General features: G+C 58.7%; 4 protein-coding genes across 10 annotated transcripts in view; 2 read left to right on the top strand and 2 right to left on the bottom strand.

Moving 5' to 3' along the window:
* The first annotated feature begins 5,421 nt into the window (after positions 1 to 5,421).
* On the top strand, positions 5,422 to 6,680 carry HPDL (4-hydroxyphenylpyruvate dioxygenase like). The gene is given in 2 exon segments (XM_074220335.1): positions 5,422 to 6,162; positions 6,165 to 6,680. Coding segments are annotated over 2 exon segments (1,188 nt in total). The 3' UTR covers positions 6,612 to 6,680.
* Positions 6,681 to 8,932: 2,252 nt separating this feature from the next.
* MUTYH (mutY DNA glycosylase) lies at positions 8,933 to 16,668 on the bottom strand. 3 transcript variants are annotated; one of them, XM_074221573.1, is made up of 16 exons: positions 16,530 to 16,668; positions 15,773 to 15,973; positions 15,411 to 15,523; positions 15,259 to 15,298; positions 15,095 to 15,168; positions 14,824 to 14,865; positions 14,657 to 14,728; positions 14,073 to 14,186; positions 13,837 to 13,934; positions 13,538 to 13,682; positions 13,368 to 13,449; positions 12,980 to 13,171; positions 12,659 to 12,798; positions 12,437 to 12,586; positions 12,315 to 12,356; positions 8,933 to 11,133 (listed from the first exon to the last, which is right to left on the bottom strand). In XM_074221573.1, the coding sequence occupies exons 2-16, from the start codon at positions 15,837 to 15,839 to the stop codon at positions 10,915 to 10,917; spliced, it is 1,590 nt and encodes a 529-aa protein (XP_074077674.1). In that variant the 5' UTR covers positions 15,840 to 15,973; positions 16,530 to 16,668; the 3' UTR covers positions 8,933 to 10,914. The 3 variants fall into 3 exon arrangements, with proteins under 3 accessions (XP_074077674.1, XP_074077672.1, XP_074077673.1); XM_074221571.1 differs by lacking the exon at positions 16,530 to 16,668 and adding an exon at positions 16,226 to 16,519; XM_074221572.1 differs by lacking the exons at positions 8,933 to 11,133; positions 16,530 to 16,668 and adding exons at positions 11,794 to 12,031; positions 16,226 to 16,519.
* On the top strand, positions 16,635 to 19,752 carry TOE1 (target of EGR1, exonuclease). 2 transcript variants are annotated; one of them, XM_074221575.1, is made up of 8 exons: positions 16,635 to 16,852; positions 17,283 to 17,407; positions 17,494 to 17,534; positions 17,628 to 17,721; positions 17,928 to 18,086; positions 18,165 to 18,424; positions 18,521 to 18,695; positions 18,773 to 19,752. In XM_074221575.1, exons 1-8 carry the CDS (start codon positions 16,765 to 16,767, stop codon positions 19,430 to 19,432), a joined length of 1,602 nt encoding a protein of 533 aa, XP_074077676.1. In that variant the 5' UTR covers positions 16,635 to 16,764; the 3' UTR covers positions 19,433 to 19,752. The 2 variants fall into 2 exon arrangements, with proteins under 2 accessions (XP_074077676.1, XP_074077675.1); XM_074221574.1 differs by lacking the exon at positions 16,635 to 16,852 and having other exon boundaries at positions 16,978 to 17,407.
* A 346-nt stretch (positions 19,753 to 20,098) lies between these two features.
* TESK2 (testis associated actin remodelling kinase 2) overlaps positions 20,099 to 23,492 on the bottom strand; it is a 140,211-nt gene continuing 136,817 nt past the window's right edge. For all 4 annotated transcript variants that reach the window (XM_074221569.1, XM_074221567.1, XM_074221568.1 and 1 more), the window contains 2 exons: positions 21,486 to 21,603; positions 20,099 to 21,383 (listed from right to left, as the gene is read on the bottom strand). In XM_074221569.1, coding sequence (XP_074077670.1) covers positions 20,653 to 21,383; positions 21,486 to 21,603 — 849 coding nt within the window. In that variant the 3' untranslated portion in view covers positions 20,099 to 20,652. The remainder of the gene's footprint in view (positions 21,384 to 21,485; positions 21,604 to 23,492) is intronic.

Genomic DNA, 23,492 nt, shown 5'->3' with positions numbered 1-23,492 from the left:
TGAAGTTCTTTCCCTCTGGCGGGCCACCCCTCCAATCCCGGGGAGCAGAGTCTTTCTGCTCTTTTCCAGGTTACCTTGAGTAGGAGAACTGCCTCCCTGGGTCCCTCTGTGGGTTCTGTCTCTCCTACTCTCTCTATTGTTTTTGAGATAAGAATTTTTCTGCCAATTCTCCACCATCCTCCTACTACCTGCTTCTACCCTTTTTTATTCGAGGAAGGAATCTTCCAAGGGGTAACAGAAAGGACCTGGTGACAGGGGTGATGGGATGGGGTTTGGGAATTAAGGGGCTGAGATCTCTAAGTTTAACAAAACAGTAATAAGAGTAACACATGAAGAACTAGATTTCATAAAATAATCTTTCCATTATTACATTTATACCTGGACCAACAGATCTAAAACAAGGTCCAACACATCATTTAAAATTTCAGGGAACCCAGAGGGTCATGACCTTTGATAATTTCCCTCATTAACAATCATTAATTCCAGCTTTGACATCATTACAGTAAAAAAGTTTACATTTCCAAAAGCAGATCACATGTTTGACACCACCCTTCAGTCTTATTGATGTCATCCAATTAGGGTTACCTAATTTTTAATTTCCTAATCATTTACCAAAGCCCCTCACATTTATTCAATATCATTGGAAAGGGTATCTGGCAGTTAAGATATAATGTAAACGTTAAATTCTTAACCTTCATGAAACATAACATGCTGACATTCTCTTAAAGCCACATAAAACAACAGGTTCTCTTAAAGTTAACCTTATAATTATCTTTTACACACAAACCTTTCTTCTGAATTTCTGCTTTATAACTTATGCTATCTCTTCTTCCAAATACACTTCTATTTTCTTTTTTTTTTCTTTTTTAGGTTTTTTTCTGTGAGGCAATAGGGTTAAGTGGCTTGCCAAGGCCACACAGCTAGGTAATCATTAAGTGTCTTGAGGTCAAATTTGAACTCAGGTACTCCTGACTCCAGGGCCGGTGCTCTATCCTCTGCGCCACCTAGTGGTCTGGGGAATTTACTTTAAATGGCAATACTTATTTGTAATAGGTTTTGCTTTTCTTGCTTTCACAGTGGGTGGTGGGGAGGTGGGAGGGAGAAAATTCAGAACTTAAAACAAAGTTGAATTCTTTTTTAAAAAAGAAATTGCTCCCTCTGCTATTGCAGTTGTATGACTAACAAGATTTTACCTCTCAAAAGCAAGTTAAATTTAAAAGAATTCTTACATTCATTTTTTGGTAGGTGAAGCTGGTTGTTAAATATTTATCAGCATCTCCCTACCCATATGTGAATTGAATAGAAGCATAATCAGTGATAACTTGTCCCTTTTGTAGCTGCTGATGATTTCAGTTACTTAGATAGCATAGGGTGAGTTGCAAGAGGCAGAGTGACAAATTTCCTTACCGTGAGAGCTGACCCATCCTGCAATGGGCTGCCTGTACAGCAGAGACCTTTCATTAGAGGGTTGCATGCTCACCTGGAAGGGGTTTTTCTTCAAATACAAGCTAGATGAGAACTCTCTGAGAATCTGATTCTCTGGTCAAGCCCAAAGATTTAAGGCCTCTGGTCTTCTTCCCAGGTTGGGGGTGGGGTTGATAAGAGACTGTGGCCTAGGCCTCCTTCCCCTATCTTGGTCAAAATCCCCTGGGAGGCTGTTTATCTAATTGATCCAGACTGGACCTGTGCAGCCAAGCAACCTCCCCTGGGAATCAGGGCCTGCAGGTGATCAGAGGCCTTCCTTCCAGATGAACAGGGCTCACCCAGACTTCCTGAGGAAAACAGGAACAACAGGTAGAAGTGAGGCTCAGGAATCATCTATGGTCAGAAGGTGAAGACCAAGACCCATGAAAGTATGAATTCACTCTCTAAGGGACATTGGAGTTGGGATTTGATTTTGGATAACAGTTCACTGTACATGGACAAGCAGGTGGCCTGAGCAGGTGCCTCACTATAAAACAAGAAACAGTCCTATCCTTGCCGCAGGACCAAATTGTGAGGACACCACTCAGACCAAGAAAGGAGCTGGTCCTTGGGGCCTGGAAAGGCCATACCAAGAGGACTGTGTTCAGTTCTTCGCTTTCCTCACTGAAGGAAGATGAGGAGCTGGACCTTCTTCAGAGGAGGTTGATCAGGATGTTGAGGAGCTGCAATCAGGCTGGAGAAGGGCCTAAGTGCAGGACTGGGCCTGTTTAACTTGGTTATTTAATGGAAGACTCAGAAAGGACAAGAGTTGTCCTGGGAAAGAGGAATCTGACTGGTTCTGCTTGGCCTTGGGTGGGGGTGGAAGGGGAGTCCAGAATTAATGAGGAGTTGAAGAGAGGCAGATATTGGAGATTATTTATTTATTTTGAGTTTTACAATTTCCCCCCCCATTCTTGCTTCTCTCCCCCCACCCCTAACAGAAGGTAGTCTGTTAGTCTTTGTATTGTTTCCATGGTATACATTGATCTAAGCTGAATGTGATGAGAAATTGTATCTCAAAGAAAAATTATAGCAAAATTACATAACAAGATAATTTTTTTTTAAATTGAAGGTAATAGTCTTTGGTCTTTGTTCAAACTCCCTAGTTCTCTGGATACAGATGGTATTCTCCATTGCAGAGAGCCCATAATTATCCCTGATTGTTGCACTGAAGGAATGAGTGAACCCATCAAGGTTGATCATCGCCCCCATGTTGCTGTTAGGGTGTATAGTGCTTTTCTGGTTCTGCTCATCTCGCTCAGCATCAGTTTATGCAGATCACTCCAGGCTTCCCTGAATTCCTATCTGTCCAAGAGGCAGATTTTGGAAGAACTTTCCTGGCTGCTTGGGGAGGTGGCAGGTCCTTTCCTGCTTGCAGGGAAGTCTGTGGAATGTCACTCTTCAGCAGGGGCTTTCTAGATTAGCCTGGTTAAAAGTCTGTGCTTTTGTGAAAGTCTTTTGTAAACTTTTTAGGTAAAACAAAACCCAGTGTTATTGTGTTCATCATCTCACTCAGGGAGTGAGGCTCACCATCAAGGCTTTGAGCTCTGAGGTTCATTGGGCAGGTAGCCAGACAGGTAGAGAATTCTATTACTTCTCTGTCCCATCTGAGGGAGAGGGAGAGGGGAAAGAATGATGGCTGGAGCATCAGAGCATGTGGGTTAAAATTCAGGACTAAACCTATGTAGGATATGATAATAGTCAGTGCTGATATCTGTTCCTTCATCCCTTTCTCAGTTTTGTTTGTAATAGGTTTGTTTTTTCCTCCTTTTAAGGGGCTGGGTTCATAGGATAGATTTAGACCCTGGCCAAGTGTAGTGGCACATACCTAAAGACACTGAAGGTAATAGAGATCCCACTGGACTTTATTCTCAAGAAGCGAGTAATATGGTCAGACCTGAATTAAAAAATATATCATTTTGGCAGCTAAATGGAGGAGAGAGATAGAGACAAAGGGATCAATTTGTCCCTATTACAATAGTCCAAGCACAAGGTTGGTTGGTGTATATTAGGGACCAGAGCATATAACTGGGAAAGTTACCAATTAATCCTATAAAGCCAGTAGGGAATCTTTGGAGCAAGTAAGCTTCCATTTGGATCTGGGATATTTGGACTTAACCTGCTTGGGGGGGGGGGGGTGTTTTGGAATGAAGGTCTAGACTTTTTGGCCAAAGAGGCTTTAAGTAGTTTTTGGGATTTTTGACAATGAACTCCTGGGACCCCAGAGACGATCCTGGCGGGAAGAACTCTTTCTCCTTTCCTGGAGATCCCTCTCTTTTCCTAGCCCTGACAGTCTGGAAGCTGCCTTTCTTCAATGGGTATCTTAACTCCCCAGGCAGTCCTGGCTATTAGCCTCCAGTCCACATTTGCTCCACCCTCCTGGGTGGCATTCTTAAGAAATGTGAGCCAGATATTTTGTACATGCTCATAGGTGAGAAGCAGGATGATGGAGCAATCAGACTTGGGCCTGAGTCTGCCATTCAGGACAGTACAGTTACTTCACTTGCTATGAGAGAAGTAGGTGTCCTGTGGGAATGACTGGATTCATTGTACGCTTGGCTACGTCCGCACACAGGCAGGCGGAGCTCAGGGCAGGACCCATCCTGAACAAAGCAAATCGTGCTTAGCCACTTTGTTTTTAGGTTCCTGGACCCAGAGAATGTCTGTAAAATGGATCTCTGGAAACGGTGGAAATGATTATTGCACATTATTGCACCGCTCAATATAAAAGCCCACTTTTTACAGAGGTGAATGGATAAGTAAATCTTTTTTTTCTTTTAAGGTTTTTGCAAGGCAAATGGGGTTAAGCGGCTTGCCCAAGGCCACACAGCTAGGTCATTAGGAAGTGTCTGAGGCCGCATTTGAACTCAGGTCCTCCGGACCCCAGGGCCGCTGCTCTATCCACTGTGCCACCCAGCCGCCCCCGGATAAGTCAATCTTGCCCAGCTGCCCTTGGTCGGAGGGCCTGGGATGTGAGATTTAGGGGCTGGAGCCGGGGGCTCAGCAGAAGGCGGCAGGCTGCGCAGCGGGATGGGGGCAGGAGGTGAGAGGTGCCTGTCCCCTGGCCTGTGGGGGTCGGGGTCGGCTCCGGGGGCCCCAGGATCCTCCGGGCTGGAGACGTCCGGGACAGGCGGCCGGACCCCCGGGGTCCTGTCTGCCCAGGGGGACGGGGAGGCCAGGCTCTGCGGGAGCTCCCAGACGGCCGGGCGTGGCCGCGGCCGAGGCTGGGGGCGGGGGGCGCTGCGGGCCGAGGGGGCCCAGGGGAACAGGCCGGCCACGGGGCCGGGCTGGGCTGGGGGGCTCCCGGGCGCCCCGGGGAGGGGGCGCGCTGGGGCGCGCTGGGGCGTGCTCGGGGCACCCCGGGGAGGGGGCGCGCTGGGGCGTGCTCGGGGCATCCCGGGGAGGGGGCGCGCTGGGGCGTGCTCGGGGCGGGGGCGCGCTGGGGCGCCCCGGGGAGGGGGCGCGCTGGGGCGTGCTCGGGGCGGGGGCGCGCTGGGGCGTGCTCGGGGCGTGCTCGGGGCGTGCTCGGGGCGCGCTGGGGCGTGCTCGGGGCGCGCTGGGGCGTGCTCGGGGCACCCCGGGGAGGGGGGCGCGCTCGGGGCGTGCTCGGGGCGTGCTCGGGCGCGCCAGGGAGGGGGCGTGCTCGGGGCGCGCTGGGGCGCGCTCGGGGCGTGCTCGGGCGCACTGGGGCGTGCTCGGGGAGGGGGCGCGCTGGGGCGTGCTCGGGGCACCCCGTGCTCGGGGCGCGCTGGGGCGTGCTCGGGGCGCGCTGGGGCGCGCTGGGGCGTGCTCGGGCGCGCTGGGGCGTGCTCGGGGCGTGGGCGCTCGGGGCGCGCTCGGGGCGTGCTCGGGGCGCGCTGGGGCGTGCTCGGGGCGTGCTCGGGCGCGCTGGGGCGTGGCGGCGCCGCCCCCGGCCCGCCCTCCCGGCCTCCCTCCCGCGCGCAGAGGCTGCGGGCCATGGCGGCGCCGGCCGGCCGGCTGAGCCACATCGCGCTGCACGCGGGCAGCGGGCAGCCCCTGGCCCGGGCCCTGCAGCGCCGCTTCGGCTTCCGGCCGGCGGCCGTGCGGGAGGCGGGCGGCTGGCACCAGCTGGCCCTGCGCAGCGGCCGCGCCGTCTTCGTGGTGACCGAGGGCGCGGGCGGCGCGGGCCCGGGGCCCCTCTACGACCTGGCCCCCGCGCGCGGCCTGCCCACCGCCTCCAACGCCTGCTTCGAGGTGGCCGACGTGCGGGCCGCCGTCCGGGCGCTGCGGGCGCTGGGCTGCGCCGTGGCCGTGGAGCCCCGCGCCGTGGCCGACGCGGGGGGCGCGGTGCGCTACGCCGTGGTGCGCTCGCCCGTGGGCGACCTGAGCCACACGCTGCTGGAGCGGGGCGCCTACCGCGGGCCCTTCCTGCCGGGCTTCCGGGCGTGCGGCCCCGGGGCCCCCGCCGGGGACCCCCGGGACGCCGCCGGGCCCGGGGACTGGTTCAGCCACGTGGACCACCTGGCCCTGGCCTGCCCCCGGGGCCGCGCGGCCGCCTGGCTGCGCTGGTACCAGCGCTGCCTGGGCTTCAGGCCCCTGCGCCTGGGCCCCTCGGGGCCGGGCCTGGACGTCCGCGCGGGCCGGGCCGGGGGGCTGCGCCTGTGCGCCCTGCGGCCGCCCGCGGGCAGTGCGGCCCCCATGCTGGTGCTCAGCGAGTCGCTGTCCGGCCCGCGCGGCGCCCCGGACGCCCCGGACGCCCCGCCCCGGACCAGATCGAGCGCTTCCTGGCCCGCCACGGCCCCGGGCTGCAGCACGCGGCGCTCTACGCGCCCGACATCCTGGCCGCCGCCCGCCGCGTGGCCCGGGCCCCCGGGGGCCTGGTGGCGCCCCCCGCCGCCTACTACCGGCGGCCCGGCCGGGCGGCGCAGATGCTGGCGGCGGGGCAGGAGCCGGGCAGGCTGGCCGAGCTGGGCATCCTCCTGGACGGGGAGGCGCGGCGGGGCCGGGCCGCCTACCTGCTGCAGGCCTTCGCGCGGCCCCTCTTCTCCGAGGACACCTTCTTCCTGGAGCTGATCCAGAGGCAGGGGGCCACGGGCTTCGGCCAAGGCAACGTCCGAGCCCTGTGGGAGGCCCTGGAGGAGCACGCGGCCGCCGCCGGCCCCGGGGGCGCGGAGCCGCCTGCCTAGCCCGCCTGGACCTCCGAGACCCGGACCTCCGAGACCCGGACCTCCGAGACCCGGGCCTCCCGGACCCGGACCTCCCGGACCCGGACCTCCGAGACCCGGGCCTCCCGGACCCGGACCTCCCGGACCCGGACCTCCGAGACCCGGACCTTCCGGACCCGGACCTCCGAGACCCGGGCCTCCCGGACCCGGACCTCCCGGACCCGGACCTCCGAGACCCGGACCTCCCGGACCCGGACCTCCCAGACCCGGACCTCCCAGACCCGGACCTCCCAGACCCGGACCGGACCTCGCCGCCAGCGCAGAAGCCTCCCCAGCCCCAGCGGCACCGGCACCGGCTCACACTCCAGGCCTGGCCCACCCAGCCCGGCCCCACAACAGCCCTCTTGGTGAAGCCCAGCCCCTGAGGGTCTGGGGGCCTGAAAGTCCAGGCCCTGACTCAGCCCCGCCTTCCTGCTACCCTCCCCCTCCCCCAGGACACCGGCAGATGCCTTCCTGGCATCTTAAGGAATCTGACTGTGACACCAGCCCGATTTCTACTAGGACCCGGCTCTGCCTGTCTGGCCCTTCCTTACCACCTCTGGGTCCCAGTTTTCTTCTCTGGGATCAAAAAGGACCTTCCCCTTAAGTCCTGTGACACCCCTCCCCCCTTAGACCCACAGCCCTTGGCAGGTGCCTGGCCTGAGTGTATGCAAGGGCCTTCATTGAGGCCACGTGGAGCAAGATTGGCACAAATGCTGATGGCTAGGGAGCTGCTGGGAGCCAGGCATTGCGGGAAAGCCAGCCACTAAGCTGTGGGGGTGGGGCTCAATCTGACTGGAGAACACGTTCTTGGGGAGGGAAGGGGATCCTCACCTCAGCCCCAACTTTGTCTTGGACTAATAAAGACCTCAAAAGCAAGCTACCTCATTGACTTTAATTCTCCCCACCCCAGAGAGTTGGGGGTTGGGAGGGTGTCTGCCGGATATGGGTGAAGGTGAATGGGGTGGGGGTGAACAACTTGCCCTACAGAAGCTGCACCCTCCCTAGCCTGGGTGGGACCAGGTCATCTGGGGCTGTTTTCTGGCCCTATTTAGCCAGCTGAACTTGTGTGAACCTTGACTGGGTTTGGCATGGAGATAAATTAGCTGCTTTGTGTCCTGGCACAGAACCGAGGAGGAACCCAAGCCGGGCTACTCCTGGCTGACTTAGGCAAACTTGGAGGCTTTGATGGGGAGGGGATCCAATGGGTGGCAAAAGCAGATCTGAGATGCTGAAACCTGAACAGGTGTGCCACCCCAGACAAGCAGCAGCATGACCCATCTGGGGAAAGAGATGGACTTGGGACCCAGGAAGCTCAATGTCAATCCCAACCGGAATCATGTCCTTGGTGACTGATCATGGGGGAGAGCAAGGAGAAGACCAACCCCAGCGAGCCCCAGTTTTGCTTTTCTGTCATTTCTGTCTTACTTGATTCCAGGGAAAGCTCCTAGCCAGACTTGTAGTTCCTTTACTATGGTGGTCATCTGCCCAAGGTCATTTACCTATAGTTGGGGAAATAGGCTAGCTAGAGCTGTGGTCTCAGATTCAGGAGGACAGGAGTTCAAATCCAACCTCAGACACTTGCCACTTACTAGCTGTGTGACCTTGGGTAAGTCACTTAATGCGGATGCATATCTGGTCACTGGACCCAGATGACTGGAGAATAAGGAAAGACTAGTGACTAAACATAGCTCCCCCTCACTCAAATCCAATTCACATACTTGTCATGGCATCACCTTCCTGATATCGGGTTCTTCAAAAATGCAGGACAAACATACTTGGGGAGACCAAAAACCCAACAGGGTGGAGGTTCCTGGCATAGTTTGACCTTATAAAACTAAAATGTTTTTACATAAATAGTATTAAGAACTAGAACAACAGTGTAATGGGAAAATATTTGCATCTGATCACTGATAAAAGTGATTCTCCCCCCTCTCCCATGATATAACACTAATAGTGGTTAAAAGAGATGAAAAATTCATGAAAGAATTGTAAACGATTCTATTTGGAACTCAAAATTTTTTTGTCTTATTGGGGGGGGTTGGGCAATGGGGTTAAGTGACTTATCCAAGGTCACACATCTAAGTATTAAGTATTTGAGGCTGGATTTGAACTCAGGTCCTCCTGACTCCAGGGTCAGTACTTTGTCCACTGCACTTCGCTACCTAGCTGCCCCAAAACTCAAAACTTTAGAAAAATTTAACTTTTTTTGGTAAAAAAACATAAAAAGAAAAAAACATTGGGAGACCCCATGGAAAACATGCCACAAATAACTAATGGTAAGAGAAAAATCTGAGGTTTCGTTTCTGTGCAAATTGTCTCAGGTGTCAAAAACTAGGAACAGTCCATGTTGGAAGGGTTGTGGAAAGCCAGACCCCGATTCATTGCTCTTGGTGGAGTCCTGAAATGGACCATATCATTTTGGAGGTCACCTGGGAATTAGGGAAAGCAATTAATTTGTATTTATTAATCTAGTAGTGTAATCTCAGATGCCAACCTCAAGAAGTTGGAGTCATGTGTGCCAAAACTGTCATGAAAGCACTCTTTGGGGTAGCTTAAAAAAAGGGTACTCACTGAATCTGGCAAGTTTATGGATTGGGCAGCTAGGTGGCACAGTGGATAAAGCACCAGCCCTGGAGGCAGTTGGACCCGAGTTCAAATTTGACCTCAGACACTTATTACCTAGCTGTGTGACCTTGGGCAAGTCCCTAATCCTATTGCCTTGCCCCTCCCCCCCAAAATAGTCTATGGATGTTAAGAGGTTGCTGAGAATAATGTTCTATATAATAATTCATCATACTATTTAGTGAATTTGATTTATAATAATTTAATAACAATTCTCTAAACTAATTCCCTAGTGTAAGAATGGATGCATATTCTTTTTATTAAGCCCGAGTCCAATTTGGGACCCCATTTGGGGTGTTCTTGGCAGATCTTGGAATGGTTTGTCATTTCCTTCTCCAGCTCAGGAAGCTGAGGGCTAAGTGAGGAGCCCAGGGTCACCTAGCTAGCACGTGTCCAAGGGTCTGGTGTGAGCCCAGGGCCCAATCTTCCTGACCCCAGGCTCTGTGTCCCCAACAAAGGATATGCTACTTCACATATCTGCAGATAAGACTTGAAATCTAATCAAGAGCCAGGCCAGCTGGGACAAGAGCTCCCATTTTTCTAGAACTGAAAGGTTGGCAAAGTACTTTTCCCAGCCTGCCCCTAGATGAAGGAGGATCTTGTTTGGGGGGGGCATCCCAGCAGAGAAGTGCCCAAATGGATGGGTTGGAGGATTTCTCTCCATAGGCCCAGCTCTTGTCCTGGGACTGTGCAGTGAAGACAAGATGAGGCCTGGGATTCGATGGGCACAGGAACCCTGGTACGAGGCAAAGGCAGGGCTTATCTTTGTCATTTGACTCTTAAAGTGTCTGGGGTCATCCATCTTTCTCTCCCCCATCCCCTACCCTTTTAGGAAGTGTCTGGGGTCATGTTTTGGTTTCTTTTGTGAACCAGTAGGATTATCAAGTTTAAGTATCTGAGGCTGGATTTGAACCCCGGTCCTGGCTCCAGGGCTGGTGCTTTACCCACTGCACCCCCTAGTGGCGCCTATTCGGATTGAGTACTGAGAGTAGAGGCCCAGCATCCTTGGCAGTATGGCGCCACCTCGTGGCCTCTAGGACGTCCCTGAAGTGGAGCTCTGCAGTCCCAGAGAAGACATGGGGGACTAGACTCTGCTTCTCCCAACAGAAGTGGGGGGCGAGTGGGGCGCAGTACTACTAGCAGGCGTTGTTGTTTGAAGTTTCTGTATCAGACTGGCGCTCCCTTGCTTTGCCATAAGGGAGAGTTCCACATAAGTGATTTAAACAGTTTCCAGGACCCGAGATGCAGGCTTAGGAGCCACACAGCCTTGATGCTGGAGCCAGAATATGAGGGTTGGCAAAGCAGGAGAGGATGAGAGTGGCCAGCTTTGAGGGTTGGTGAGAACATGGGGCAGAGCTCAAGTTGGGCAGATTCCTGGCATGCACTATGCCACCCCCAGGTCTGGCCCTCAGTAGAGTGGATTCCCTGGATCCCAAACTGGCAGGAGGCTGGGCTACCCTGGCTAACAGGGACTGCCAGCAGGAACAGCGGCACTGTCTGGAGAGACGGGCCCCTGGCACCTGCTCTACCCCCCCACTCTCACCCCAGGAGCGAACTCATAGATATCTCGCATCAATTCCATCCCCCCGTCCTCTCCTTTTAAAACTGACTTTGTCAACCAGCAAACTGATGGCAGCTGGAGGCTTAAAAATCAAGCTCATCAGATCTGAAGAAGGAATGATCTGGGTGGATAGAGTGCCAGGGTGGGAGTCAGGAGGACCCGAGTTCCAATCCGGCCTCGGATGTGTGCTGTTGTGTGGCCCTGGGCAAGCCCCTTCACATCGGTTTCCATGCCTCCCAGGGTCCTTGTGAGGATCTGCTGAGGATCACCAGGAAGCACCTGCCATCCAAGCTGGCAGGCTTCTTGGAACGTGAGCTCCTGTTAAAAAGAGCAGGATCAGGTTTTCTGTTTGGGTCAAATTTCCACCCCAATTCACTTCTTGGAGATCTGCGCCCCAGAGCAAGGGCAGTTGTCTGAGCCCTGGCTGGTACTAACCCTAGGAACAGGCCTGACAGAGGGGGCTGCTGTGGGGCCCCTGTGACCTGCCCTGTGGGCACCGTCTGTGGGGCTGTCATCTGAGTTCTCAGGGTGACCAGACCCTATGGTTTCACCCTCGTGGGCACATCAGAGAAGGCCCAATCCCCGAATTCCGGTCATCCAGCTTCTGCTCAGAGACCTCCTAGGCCAGAGGGCTCCTACCTCCTCCTCCTAAGGCATCCATCCCACAGCTCCCTGACTCTCAAAGAAAGAGATACCTTCAGGAGGCCTGGGAGCCAGGTGTATTTGCAGAGTGGGCGCAGAGGTGGCAAGGAGGTGCGAGGTCAGGGGCCTTGGGATCCAGGACGCTATGACTTTATTTCCTCACTCCTAAGCAAAGCCACTGAGAACCCAGGCACCTGGTGGGGCTGGAGCCGCCTAGCTGACCCTGCCCGGCATCCAGGGAGCTCTGGAGGCTGCATGGCCAGACCTCTGACCCCCCACTGCCCTGGTAACTTCTTTCAGGAAGAGGGTGGATGAGCAGGAAAGCTAGAGACAGTCTTAAAAAAAAAACCCTTTTATTTACAAAACAGGAGTCTCACTGCTGACCTGCAGCCAGGTTAAAGGGGGGGAGGGGGGAGGAGCAGCTGGCCCATCCTCAGGGTCCTGGGGCCAATCAGGGGGCAGAAGTTGGCTTGAAAAAGGCACTGAGGGTCAGCTGGCGGCATTGGCGACCAGGTCCAGGTCCAGAGCCTGAAGCTGCAGGATCTTGGGAGCTATTGGAGACCTGTAGGGGAAGCTAAGAAGACAGGGGTACCTGGAAGTCTGGAACCCTGAAGCCAAAGAGTAGCTGGCACGATTTATGAAGGAACTCTGGGCTACGGTCTGGATCTCCCCAACCCTTGGTTTCTTCCTCCTTCAGTAATCCCCCAGGCTCCTTCCCAGGTCTGTGGTGAGGCCTGGACTCAGGGGCACTGAGAAGGGGTCAGACTCAACACCCCCCAGCTAGGTCACCCTGCCCAAGTCTCCTGCCCAATCTGGGCTCTCGAGTTCTCTATGTGGGTATGGGCCCAAGCACTCACCTTCCCTTGCCCTGAGTGCTGAGCCTCAAACAGCCGGAGGACCTGCCCAGGCAAATGGGGGAGGTGGATGGGTGAGCCGCCTCAGCCCCCCAGCTCCCCGACCTGTCCTCCCCCTAAGCTACCTTCTTCATGGCTGTAGGCACAGCGGCTGCCTGAAACTCAGCTCGGGTCACCCAGCGGGCACCTGATGGGGGCAGGCCCTGGGGCTGTTCTTGCAGGGTCAGGCTGTAAACCACATAGGTCTGCCGGATGTGGGAGAAGACGTGGACCACCTGAGGAAAGTGGGAGTGAGCAGGAGCTGCTGGGGACCGGCTCACAGAGCCCCAACCCGCTTCTCTGCTCACCTCGCCAAGACGCCGCAGGCTCCTCAGGGGTGGGGGGCTGCCCACCCAGGTCCGCAGCGCCTTCACAAGCGTCCGGCGCCAGATGGGCTCGGAGCCCTCAGCTGGCACGGAGGGGAACTCCCAGAGGCCAGCCAGCAGGCCTGCAAGGAGAGCGAGCGGTCGTCAGTCCTTCCTGGTCGCCCCCACCCCAATGCAGAGTTTTTCCAAAGCTCATCTGGGCCAGTCCCTAGAGAGCAACTGAAGCCCAAGAGGGGCTCAGTGAAGGTCACCAAGCTGGAGGCCTCAGGAGGCCAGACCTGAGCCCATGTCCACTTTCCATACCTGAATTTGGTCTCTGCACCAGCAGGAAGCGGCTGGCCTCGGGGCCTGGCTGCTCAAGGACACAGACGGCTGCCTGCTGCTCTCTGGGGGCTTTCCGGGCTGGCTGACGGGGAAAGTTGGCCACCCCAAGGTCTTGATGCCAAGGCTCCGAAGGGGGCAGGCACAGCAGACACAAGCCGGCCTTGCTGGGGGCTGGGAACGGGGACAGGATGGAGCCGAGGTTTGGGAGCAGGGGGATGGCTCCCAGCCTGGCCCAGACCTTGTTCCCTCCCTCCCGAGGCTGTCCTTGGGACACGCTGGGTAAAATGGGAGGAGAGACCCTGGGAATGCCTGGACGCTCCCCAGGTTGCCCTAAGCTGGGCCAGGCACCCAGGCAGGGGCCACTCACCACACTCCTCCACGTCGAGAGTCTTCTCTTGCTCTGGACTGCCCAACAGCTTCCGTGACGCCCCTGCCCGCACCCTCTCCACCTGTGGTCAGGGAGTGGAGACCTGGTGGGGGTTCTGTAGGGTCCCTGCCCTCTGCTCCCTCCAGGCCTCCCCAGCCCAGGGTGCTTACCCTCTTCTGGGCCTGACAGAAGTCCCGTACAGGGCACTCAGGGCACAGCGGACCTCGGGGGGTGCAGACCATAGCACCCAGCTCCATGGCAGCCTGGTTGAAGTCCCCGGGCCGGGCTGGGTCCACCAGCTGCTGGGCCAGGCTCCTGCCAGATGGTTCCATGGGTGAGTGCTCCGGGAGCCCACTTTGCCCAATAAGGGACACCTCCCACCCCTGGGTCACTGGCTGCTAGCCTCCCTTCCATTTGCCCAAGATCTACCCCAACCCAAACACAGGCTCAGCTACCTCACCCAGCCTACCAGAGGTGCTGGGTGACAAGGGGGCTTCCCGGGTCTGCCCCGATGGCTCGGACACGGCAAAGGACACGGGTCACGTTCCCGTCCACCACACCGGTCACCTGGCCCAGAAACAACCAGATCAAAAGGCTCGTTCCTCCCTGCAGTGGAACTCGAGGCCTTTTGAGGGGCCTCGCCCCATGCCCTGTGGAATGGACTCGTGAGAGGCCAGAGAATCTGGAGGGATGATGCTCACCGACCTGGCCGAAGGCGATGGAGGCAATGGCCCCAGCGGTGTACCTGCCCACCCCAGGCAGCAGCTTCTGGAGCATGTCGGCTGTGCGAGGTATGTGGCCCCCCAACTCCTCCACCACCTGGGGGGGGCAAGAAGAAGAAGGGACAGAAAGTAGCTGTTGTCATGTGCCTTTACCCAGAGGGAAAGAGAAGCTCCCTGAGGCTGGAGGAAATGTTATCGAGGAAGCCCCTACTATGTGCTATATAAACGTGGTCACAGGGAATCCCCACAACCCTGTGAGGGAGGGACCACTACAAGCTTTGTTTACAGATGAGGAAACTGAGGCAGAGAACGAGTGACCTGCCCGGATCACACAACTAGCTGAGGTCTTTGTAACCACAGGGCTGTAGCCACAGTGCCATCTTGTTGCCAGGCTTGGTAGGGCTAGAATCTGGCCCAGGAAAGGATTCACAGTCTGACCGGGTCAGGCCCCCCCCAGAGGTCTCTCCCCAAACCTCTTCTAGCCCATGGGATCTGGGTTCTGCTCCCCCCACCAGCTGTGCCTCACTTGGCCCTCCAGGAGCTGCCCTGGTGACCCAGGGCCCTCACCTTGCGAGCCCCTTCCTGCAGCCGCCGGCCCCTTGAATAGTAACCCAGGCCGGCCCACAGCTCGTTCACCTCCTGGTGTCAGTGGGCAAGATGAAAACGCACTTGTCAGAGACCAGCAAGACCCCAGGAAGCCAGGCCACCCCAGCCCCGCCCCAAACTGTTCTTACCTCCAAGGATGCCCCAGCCAAGTCCTGCAGCGCTGGCCATTTCTACAGCCCAGGGGACACAAGAGATCAGCTAGGGAGGCAGCACCTCCCTGTGCCTTCACTAGGGAGGGATATGCTGAGGCATGGGGAGAGGGTTTCTCTTTGGGGTAACATGAGCCTGGCACCTCCCTCCATCCTGGTGTTGGGGATGCCAGGGACGGACACTCAGGGTCCGGTTGTCTTGGTTGCGTGGTGGGGGAAGGGTGGGGGGGCCTTGGGCCGTGGACATCACCTGCATCCATCTGTTGTAGTAGCCAAGGACGGTGGCCACCTGGGTCTGCTGGAGCATGATCTCAGACACCCAAACTGCAGGCAGGGGTGGGAGTGAGGGGGCAGAATTAAAGCAGGGGAAGCATGACCACCTCCCGCCCCACCAGGCCCTACCCAGTTCCTCACCGGAGTATGCTCTCCTGTCTGGGTCCAGCTCTCCTGCCACCTGTGGACAGTCGCGGAGCAGAAGCTCAAGCCGGAGGCTGCCCCCACCTCCTGCCTCTGTCTCCGTCTCTTGCACTTTCCCTTCTGTCATGCTGCCCACACATACCACATACCCTCCTCCTCCAGGGTAGGTCCCGCTTGGCCCGATCGTACCAGCTGAGGAGACTGGCCCGGAACCTGGTGATCTCGTCAGCCTCGCCAAACAGATGATATGGGATCCCTGGGCCTGTGGGGGATGGTTAGGAGATGCCTCAGGGGACCCGCCAGGGCAACCAGCATGGGAACTGGGGGTCACCTCTGCCTCAGTTTCCCCTTCTGTAAGAACACCCCAGAGTCCGCCCCCCCCCAAAGTCCTTCTGGGCACCTTTTGTCACAACTTGTGGCTCAGAGCTCAGGAGACTGAAGGACAGTCACAGGGTGGCAGGGGGTTGAGGGTGTGCTGACCCGCCCCCCAGGTCGGACACCCTCCCCTCACCTGTGTCTGGGCCGGGCTGCGCCCCACGCCGCCGGCTGTCTCCCCTTTTCTTCCGAGGCTTCGTCATGGCCCCCCGCAAGCCGGAGGTCAGTCCTTGGGCCCTGCCGCTCAGGCCCCGGGGGTGGTCACTTCTGACCGCTGCCCGGCCTCGGCCCGATCTCCCTCTCAGGGAGGGCCCGGCTGCAGCTCTGCCTAGCGGGGCTGGGAGGGGCGGGGGCGATCAGGAGGTGGCCCTGGTGCCAGCCCCGGGCCCGGCCCAAGAAGGGAAGGGCGGGCAGCGAACAGGGCTGAAGAACGGGCCCGCGGGGGCCCGTGGGGGCCCGTGGAGGCCGGTCCCGGCTCGGGGTCCCGGGGCCCGGCTCTGGGCGCAGGACCCGCAGAGCTGGGCCCCCCTTCCTTCTCAGCCTCGGTCTCCCCGTCTGTAAAGCCCCCCCCCCGTAGCCGTAAGCGCACCTGCGGGGCCGGGGCCAGGCCGGCCTGCTCCCATCTCCGGCCCCCGGCCCCGGGGCTCCCCGGCTTGCGGCGCCCATTCTCGTGGCCCCCGGAGCAACGCGCCCCCCACCCCAACCACACCCCTCCCAGGACCCCTCCGTCGGGGCTGGGGGGTCATCCCCGAAGCCACCCCGCTCCCGAAGCTTCTAGGCCGGCCCAGCCCCGGCGGCAGGCGCGTCCTCCGGGTCCCCGGGCAGGGGCGCGCGGGCGCGGCGCTGGGGGGGCCCGGGGGGGCGTGCATCCGGGGACCGAGGGGCTCCCTTACCGTTGGCGCCGGCTCCCGCGGGAAGCCTCCAGGCGGCGGAGCTCCGGCCAATGACGGCCCGGCCGCGAGCCGGGGGCGGGGCCTCGGCGCGGCAGCCAATGGGCTTCGGGCGCAGGCAGGCCCGCCGCGGGGCCTCGAGGTCCCAGCCTGCCCGCCGGGCGCCTGCGGCCCCGCTCGGAGCCCGCCCGCCGCTGCACGCGGAAGCGGAGGCTCCTCCCTCGGCTGTTGAGGCGTCATGGCGGCCGCCGCGGAGACGGAGCCGGAGACCGAGGCCTCGGAGTCCACCGGCGGAGAGTCGGGGCTTGGGCGAAGCGGCCAGACGGGTGAGGGCGGGAGGGGAGAGGGGGAGGGGAGGGCAGGGGCAGAGGGAGCGCGACGGCTCCGGGCGCGCAGATGCCGGCGGGGCCGCGTAGGGGGCCGGGGGGGCGGGGCTGGTGCTGACTACAAGTCCCAGTGTGCACCGCTCTCTTCCGGCTGTGGCGGCGCCGGGAGCCGCGGTGACTACGAGTCCCGGCACGCACGGCGGCTCCGTCCCGCCCCCGCAGAGCATGCCGGGGGCTGGGGTCCCGGGGCCGGAGAAGGAGCCCTTCAGTGCACTGGCTCGGCGCCCCGGAGCCGCCCGGCCCTGCCGCTGGCGGGGGCCCGGGGCCGGGTTCGGGGGAGGCGGATCTGGCCGGGAGCTGGGGAGAGGCAGGGCGGCCGGGCATGGGGGGGCCGGCCGCAGCCGCGCTCCTCCGCCCTCCCTCCCCCCAGAGGGCGGCCCGGACGCGGTTCCTGTGCGGGTGCCGGTGGTGGACGTGCAGGCGGACAACTTCAAGGACCTGTGGCCCTCCATGCTCCTGGCCATCAAGACGGCCAGCTTTGTGGCTGTGGACACGGTGCGTGCCGGGGCCGGGCCGGGGGCCGGGGCCGGGCCGGCCGGGCCGGGCCTGCTGAGGCAGCCGCCTTCCCTCTGCTTCTGCAGGAGCTGAGCGGCCTGGGGGAGCGGAGGAGCCTGCTGAACCAGTGAGTCGGGGCCTGGGCCCTGCCCCGGCGGGGGGCGCGGGGGGCCGGGCCGGGCCCCGGGACCCAGCTCCAGGGCCTCTTCTCCGCCCGCAGCTGCATAGAAGAACGCTATAAAGCCGTGGCCCGCGCGGCCCGAACGCGCTCGGTGCTCTCCCTGGGCCTGGCCTGCTTCCGCCGCCAGAAAGAGGTACCCTGGGCCGGGCGGGCTGGGCTGGGCTGGGCTGGGCCGGGCTGGCCGGGCTGGCCGGGCTGGGCTGGGCCGGGCCGGGCTGGGCTGGGCTGGCCGGGCTGGGCGGGCCGGGCCGGCTGGGCCGGGCCGGGCTGGGCCGGCTGGGCCGGCTGGGCCAGGCGGCATTGGGGCGGCCTTGCTGAGGCTCGGCCCCGGCCCCCCAGGCCCAGCACAGTTACCTGGTCCAAGTGTTCAACCTGACGCTGCTGTGCACGCAAGAGTACGTGATCGAGCCGCAGTCGGTGCAGTTCCTGGTGCAGCACGGCTTCGACTTCAACCGCCAGTACACGCGGGGCATCCCCTACCACAAGGGCGACGACCGGGTGCGTGCCGGGCCGGGGCCGGGGCCGGGGGCGCTGGGGAGGGCAAGGTGGCAAGGGTCTCGCGTCTCTCCTCCCCAGGGCGACGACGGCAGCAGCCAGGGCATCCGGCTGCTGTTCCTGGAGCTGATCCGTGCCCGCCGGCCGCTGGTGCTCCACAACGGGCTCATCGACCTGGCCTTCCTCTATCAGAGCTTCTACGCCCACCTGCCCGACAAGCTGGTCACCTTCACCGCCGACTTGTCCGAGATGTTCCCGGCCGGGATCTATGACACCAAGTACGCGGCCGAGTTCCACGCCCGCTTCGTGGCCTCCTACCTGGAGTATGCCTACCGCAAGTGGTGAGGGAGCCCAGCCTGGGAAGCCAGAGCCGGGGAGGGGGCGGCGGGCTGGGGAGGGGGCGGCGGCCCATACACGAGCCCCTCTGCCGCCTACAGTGAGCGGGAGAATGAGAAGCAGCGGGCCGCCGGCGCCCCCCACATGCTCCTGGAGTTCTGCAGCTACCCCTCCAGCATGGACCCCCACATCGACTACCGCAGCTGCCCCTTGGCCGAATCCCGCCAGCAGCCCAGCTCCCGCAGCTCCGCCTCCAACATCTGTGACACTTTCTCCGTGAGTGTCTCCCCGGGGGCAGGGTCTCGGGGGGACTGAGCATCTCCTTCCTCGCTGTCTTCTCTCTTCTCTTCCAGGCCTACGGCTGGTGTCCTCTGGGGCTGCAGTGCTCTCGGTCTCACGACATCGACCTCATCATCAGCACAGACGAGGCCATGGAGGACAGGAGGAAGCGGCGGGGGAGCCGGCGGAAAAAGCGGTGGAAGGGACAGCCGAGCCAGTCTGCTACTGTGACCGAGGATGGGCCGACCCCAGAAAAACAAACCTGCAAAGAATTATCTGAAGCGGTTAACGGGTCCAACCCCACTCAGAGCGAGCCTGAAGATGTGTCTTTGTCTGGCCCAGACCCGAGCTCCAGCGAGGAGCCAGAGCTGGACCTGGAGCTGGAGCCGGAGCCAGAGCCAGAACCAAACCAGGAGCTGGAGTCAGACCGGGAGCCAGACAAGGACATGGAGCCAAGGCGAGGAGCTGAGCCGAGTATGGGGCCTCAGGGGGCCGGGATGGGGGGTGGGCTGCACCGTGCTGGCTTTGATGCTTTCATGACGGGCTATGTCATGGCCTACATGGGGCTGAAAGGGGGTCCGCGGTCCTATGACCTGGAGCCTTGGTTGTTAGAATGCCACAATAAGGTGTATCTGAGTGGCAAGTCTCTGCCCCTGCCCATAGCCAAGAGTCACTTCTCCAAGACCTCCAAAGCCCACACCGAGAAGATGAAGCTAGCCTGGGGCAGCAGCTAAGCCCATCTTGCCTGCCCGAGCTGCCAGGTGCCCAGGAGGTAGTGCCGGGTCCCTTGTACCACCCCACACCTGGAAGAGGGCCATGCCCAAGGCCTGGCTTGGGACAGTTAAAGCCTAGGATGACAGAAGTTTGTGGGCCCAGCCTTGGGGCCCACCCTGGTCAACCAGAGTGAGGAAAAGCAGGACTCCTGTGGACAGCACCCCCCTTCCCAAGGGCCCAAGAAAGCCAAGTCTGACCAGCTACCTGCAACTCCTTTAATTTGTAAATCCAAAAGCAACATGGTAAAGTTTTACAAAAAAAAAAAAAGAAATTATGAAACAATTTGACCGGCTTCATCTTTGGTTCTGCTTGTGGCTCCACCAGAACAGCCCCCCTCCCAAAAAAAACACAATTTATTTGCTTGACCCATCCCTAAATGTACACATTAGAAATGTGGTTTGCAAAGCTGGCATGGGCAGTGTTAGTGCCTGGGCACCCAGGAAGTGGCCAGGAAGGGCCCATGCTTCTGGTCATCTGTTGAGCTATTTACAGATGCCCAAGTTTTAAGACTCCTTCATAAATATGAAAATAGACATCATCTGGACAGTTCTAAATGTCCTAAATTCATAAACCCAAGATCAGGCTGCTGGGCCTGTCTCTTCCCACCCCCCCCCCCCCCCCCCTTGCATAGAATCCACCCTAGGGTCAGTAGGACTGGAGCAGGAAGTGCAAATGAGATCGGAAATTCAAGTGTTGTGTACTGGCAAGAAGCGTCCTGTCCTCCGGGGAGTCCTGCCGCTGCCAGGAGGCCAGAGTTGCTGTGCATCCCCACCCCCCACCTTCCTGAGCTGTGCTGGGAGGTGAGGAGGTCCACTGGTTTAGAGTTAGCTGGTCCCCAGACCAATCAGGAGATGGACAGGACTAGTAAGGCCATGGAGAACGCTGGTTCAGAGGTTGGCAGGGCCTAGGCAGCTCCCAGCCTAGATTTTTGTTTCACTAAGGCTGAGCTTGGGCCCAGCGCTAAGTGTCTGGCTCTCCTGGGCCTTGGGCCCCACATCTGGAGGCAGGCTGGCTCCATGTCTCCCCCATGTGGCTATCTTATCTGCCCCCTTCTACTCCATGAGAAGGGGCAGGACACAGCAGGCCCCAGCTGGGCTGTGGTACAGAGGGGAACTAAGACCAGGTTAAACTGGAGTCTCTGGCCCCCTCATCTGGAAAGGGGGCCAAGCCCTGTCCAGGTTCACCCATCACATTCTACTTGCCCTGGACTGCCCCTGCTGCCTGCTGCTGCTCTGCCCAAGCTGGGCAGCAGATTTTGGGTCACTTGATAATCCTCTACTTCCATAGCCTCTGGTGCCAGGGGCCCAAAGCCATTCTCTTCCTGTGGGTTTGTGGTACAAGAACAGTCCATGGCTTCTTGTTCTGAGGCATGTGAGGAGACTGGGCCCCGGAAGGGTGGGATCTCTGTGACTCCATATTTAAGGCTGCTGAGTAGTCGCAGAGGGCCCTCAAAAGGGGTCTCCTCTCGCCCTCCAAAGGGGCCGGCCTCCTGTTGCAGGAACTCGGGGCAACTGGGCAGAGAGCGCCAGCGGCGAAGAGGTGTGGCCACATGTTCCTGCCATTCTGCGGGAAGTCGGCTGATACCCCCGCCAGAGCCCCCGGGCCCTGGCGCGTCCAAGTCAAACACCAGGCTGATGACTGACTTACTGGGCATATCAAAGAATTTGATTTTTCCCCCTTTGAGGTCCTGGCGGGCAGTGAAGGGATTAATCTTGGGGATGTGGGTCCCTCCACCTCGGTGGGGTACGTAGGAGGGGTCGAGTACACTCACTGCCCGTGGGGGTTTGTGAGTGAAAATGTCTGACTGGCTTCGTGACAACCAGATGGTGCGGCGTGGGCGAGGAGACTTGGGCGGGATCTTGTTATCCAGAGAACTTGGCCGCTTCACACCAGGGCCCTTCTCCAGCAGTCCTGAAAGGTTGGAGGCCATTAGGGCTTGCTCAGCCCTGTTCCCACATCCTGCTCTGCTCACCCACATGCCCCTTCCTCCTTGGGGCTTCCACTGGGACTCACCCTTGGCAGCAGATGTGGGCTTTCTGTCTTTCTCCAGTTCTTCCTCCTGCAAGCAGCTCAGCATCTCTTCTAGGGTCTTTACAATTTCAGCAAAGGGGGGCCGGAGCTTTGGGTCCATCTGTGAACACAGCAATGAAACCCCCCGGCGCTGAGGCAGGAGGGCCTCAGGTCGCCCTTCCCCTCTCCCATGAAGCCTTCCTTAGGGTCAGGCACTGGACCAAGCTCTGGGGCTGCAAAGGAAGGCAAAGAATCCTTTCCTTCAAGACGCTGATAATGTGACAGAGGGAAACAATGGACAAATAACTACATCTAAGAAAGTAAATGGGAAGTAATCTGGGGCAAAAGGGGGAGCGCTCCTGAAGATAGGACTGGAGCTGAGTCTTGAAGGAAGCCAGGGAAGGAAGCTCAGCGTGCCAGGTGCAAAGGGAGTGCTGGGAGAGGGGCCCAGAGACCCAATGTGAGAAGGCTGTCAGCTGGCATCTCCCACTAAAGGGCAAGTATCCTCATCCACCAGCATTGATTAACCTTTCTAGTGCCCCGGGGTGTTTACTTTCCAAGTGGTTATTTCTCCTCCTGCTCTGATACCCTGATCTAGTCCCTGTTGGAGTTCTCCCTCTTGGGACCCCTGCATCCAGTGCTCCCCAGGGAGGCCTCCTGGACCTCCCCTCTCCTAGTCATCAGCTCTCATAATTGTCCACCTTCCAACATTGGGATATTGAGTCACATTCATAGACTCCAAACCTATGGACATTGGCCCATTTGGGAGACTTATTAATACCAAGCATTCATTAAGCCTTGGTCTTGAAAACACCTGAAGAGATCTCAAAGGCTTCACCTGGGGCCCAGCTTAGATGGGTGTGTGGGACCTAAGGTCCTCCACCCTGTGGGTTTCAGGGCCACTAAGACTTCTTTTTTTTAACTATGCTTTTTTTTGCAAGGCAATGGGGTTAGCTGACTTGCCCAAGGTCACACAGCTAGGTAATTAAGTGTGAGGCAACATTTGAACTCAGGTCCTCCTGACTCTAGGGCCGGTGTTCTATCCACTGTAACACCTAGTTAAATGCCTGTCACTAAGACTGGAAGAAGCTCTCACAGCTCAGGCCTCAGCCTGGGTTTATTCTCTTCCTCCCTTCCCTCTCCCAGTTGGCTCCTGAATAAAAGTACCGTGAAATGGCACTGCTCTAGCACTGTAAGGACTGCAGGGCCCCTGTCCTGTCTCATTGCATCTTCATCATCGGGTGCTACTATCCCCATTTTACAGATGAAACAAGACTGAGAAGCCAAGTGGGTTTTCCCATCTGCTGCTCAGTCCTGCCTTAGCCTGGCCCTTCCTCTACGCGCTCTTGTGCTGGGTCCAGTCATAGGAAGGAAGGACAGAAAACCCGAGTCCCCAGATCCCCAGGGAGAAGGAAGCTCTTCTCTCCCTCATCTCCCGATAGAAGGATTCTCTGGCCATGCTTGGGAAAAGATGCAGGGGAGTATGATGCAGGCAAAACAGTGAAGACTGAGAAAGCTCTGGCCAGGAGCTGTTCTCCAGAGGGCTCCCAAGGAGGGCCTCCCACTCAGGGCCCACTCACTGCTGGGGAATTCTTTTAGATCTCTTGGATCTCCAAGCTCAGTGGCCTCCTCCCTTTCCTCCTGGCTCCACCCTCTGAGCCAAGCCAGGCAAAGCTGATAACCTCATCCATTTGGGCACAGGGATTCGCTGGGGGTTCTCCCTGAATGTTCTTTTGTCCAGGATAGACATTTCCTCCCTCCCCTCTTCCTGCTTGTCCTCCTCTGGATACTCTTCAGCCCAGTCAAAGCCCTTCTTAGACCCCAATGTTCCAGAGGAGGCCTGACAAGGACCAGAGAGCCCTCTCCTTAACCCTTCTGAATGTAGTCCCAGTGTGCCAGGTTTTGTCTGTCTCAACACACTAGTGTGAATCCACACAAGTCGATCATTCATACTGATCCACTGGGCCCACTAGATCTTTTCCAGACAAGCTGCTGCGCACCCAGTCAGGA

This window comes from Macrotis lagotis, chromosome 2 (genome assembly GCF_037893015.1).
Source record: "Macrotis lagotis isolate mMagLag1 chromosome 2, bilby.v1.9.chrom.fasta, whole genome shotgun sequence".
Lineage (NCBI taxonomy): Eukaryota > Metazoa > Chordata > Mammalia > Peramelemorphia > Peramelidae > Macrotis > Macrotis lagotis.
Note: the sequence above shows the minus strand (reverse complement) of the source record. Positions and strands in the feature narration are given on the sequence as shown.

What these genes read in the sequence shown, in the direction of transcription:
- MUTYH (XM_074221571.1), bottom strand. Translation starts at nt 16,505, where the DNA reads ATGCACGCCCCCCCGGGCCCCCCCAGCGCCGCGCCCGCGCGCCCCTGC. An exon ending in TGCCTACAGCCATGAAGAAG is followed by an intron (nt 12,357 to 12,436) that starts GTAGCTTAGGGG and finishes TTGCCTGGGCAG; the next exon opens with GTCCTCCGGCTGTTTGAGGC. An exon ending in AGCACTCAGGGCAAGGGAAG is followed by an intron (nt 11,134 to 12,314) that starts GTGAGTGCTTGG and finishes TCTTTTTAACAG; the next exon opens with GAGCTCACGTTCCAAGAAGC.
- TOE1 (XM_074221574.1), top strand. Translation starts at nt 17,078, where the DNA reads ATGCCGGGGGCTGGGGTCCCGGGGCCGGAGAAGGAGCCCTTCAGTGCA. An exon ending in GCTTTGTGGCTGTGGACACG is followed by an intron (nt 17,408 to 17,493) that starts GTGCGTGCCGGG and finishes CTGCTTCTGCAG; the next exon opens with GAGCTGAGCGGCCTGGGGGA. An exon ending in GAGTATGCCTACCGCAAGTG is followed by an intron (nt 18,425 to 18,520) that starts GTGAGGGAGCCC and finishes TGCCGCCTACAG; the next exon opens with TGAGCGGGAGAATGAGAAGC.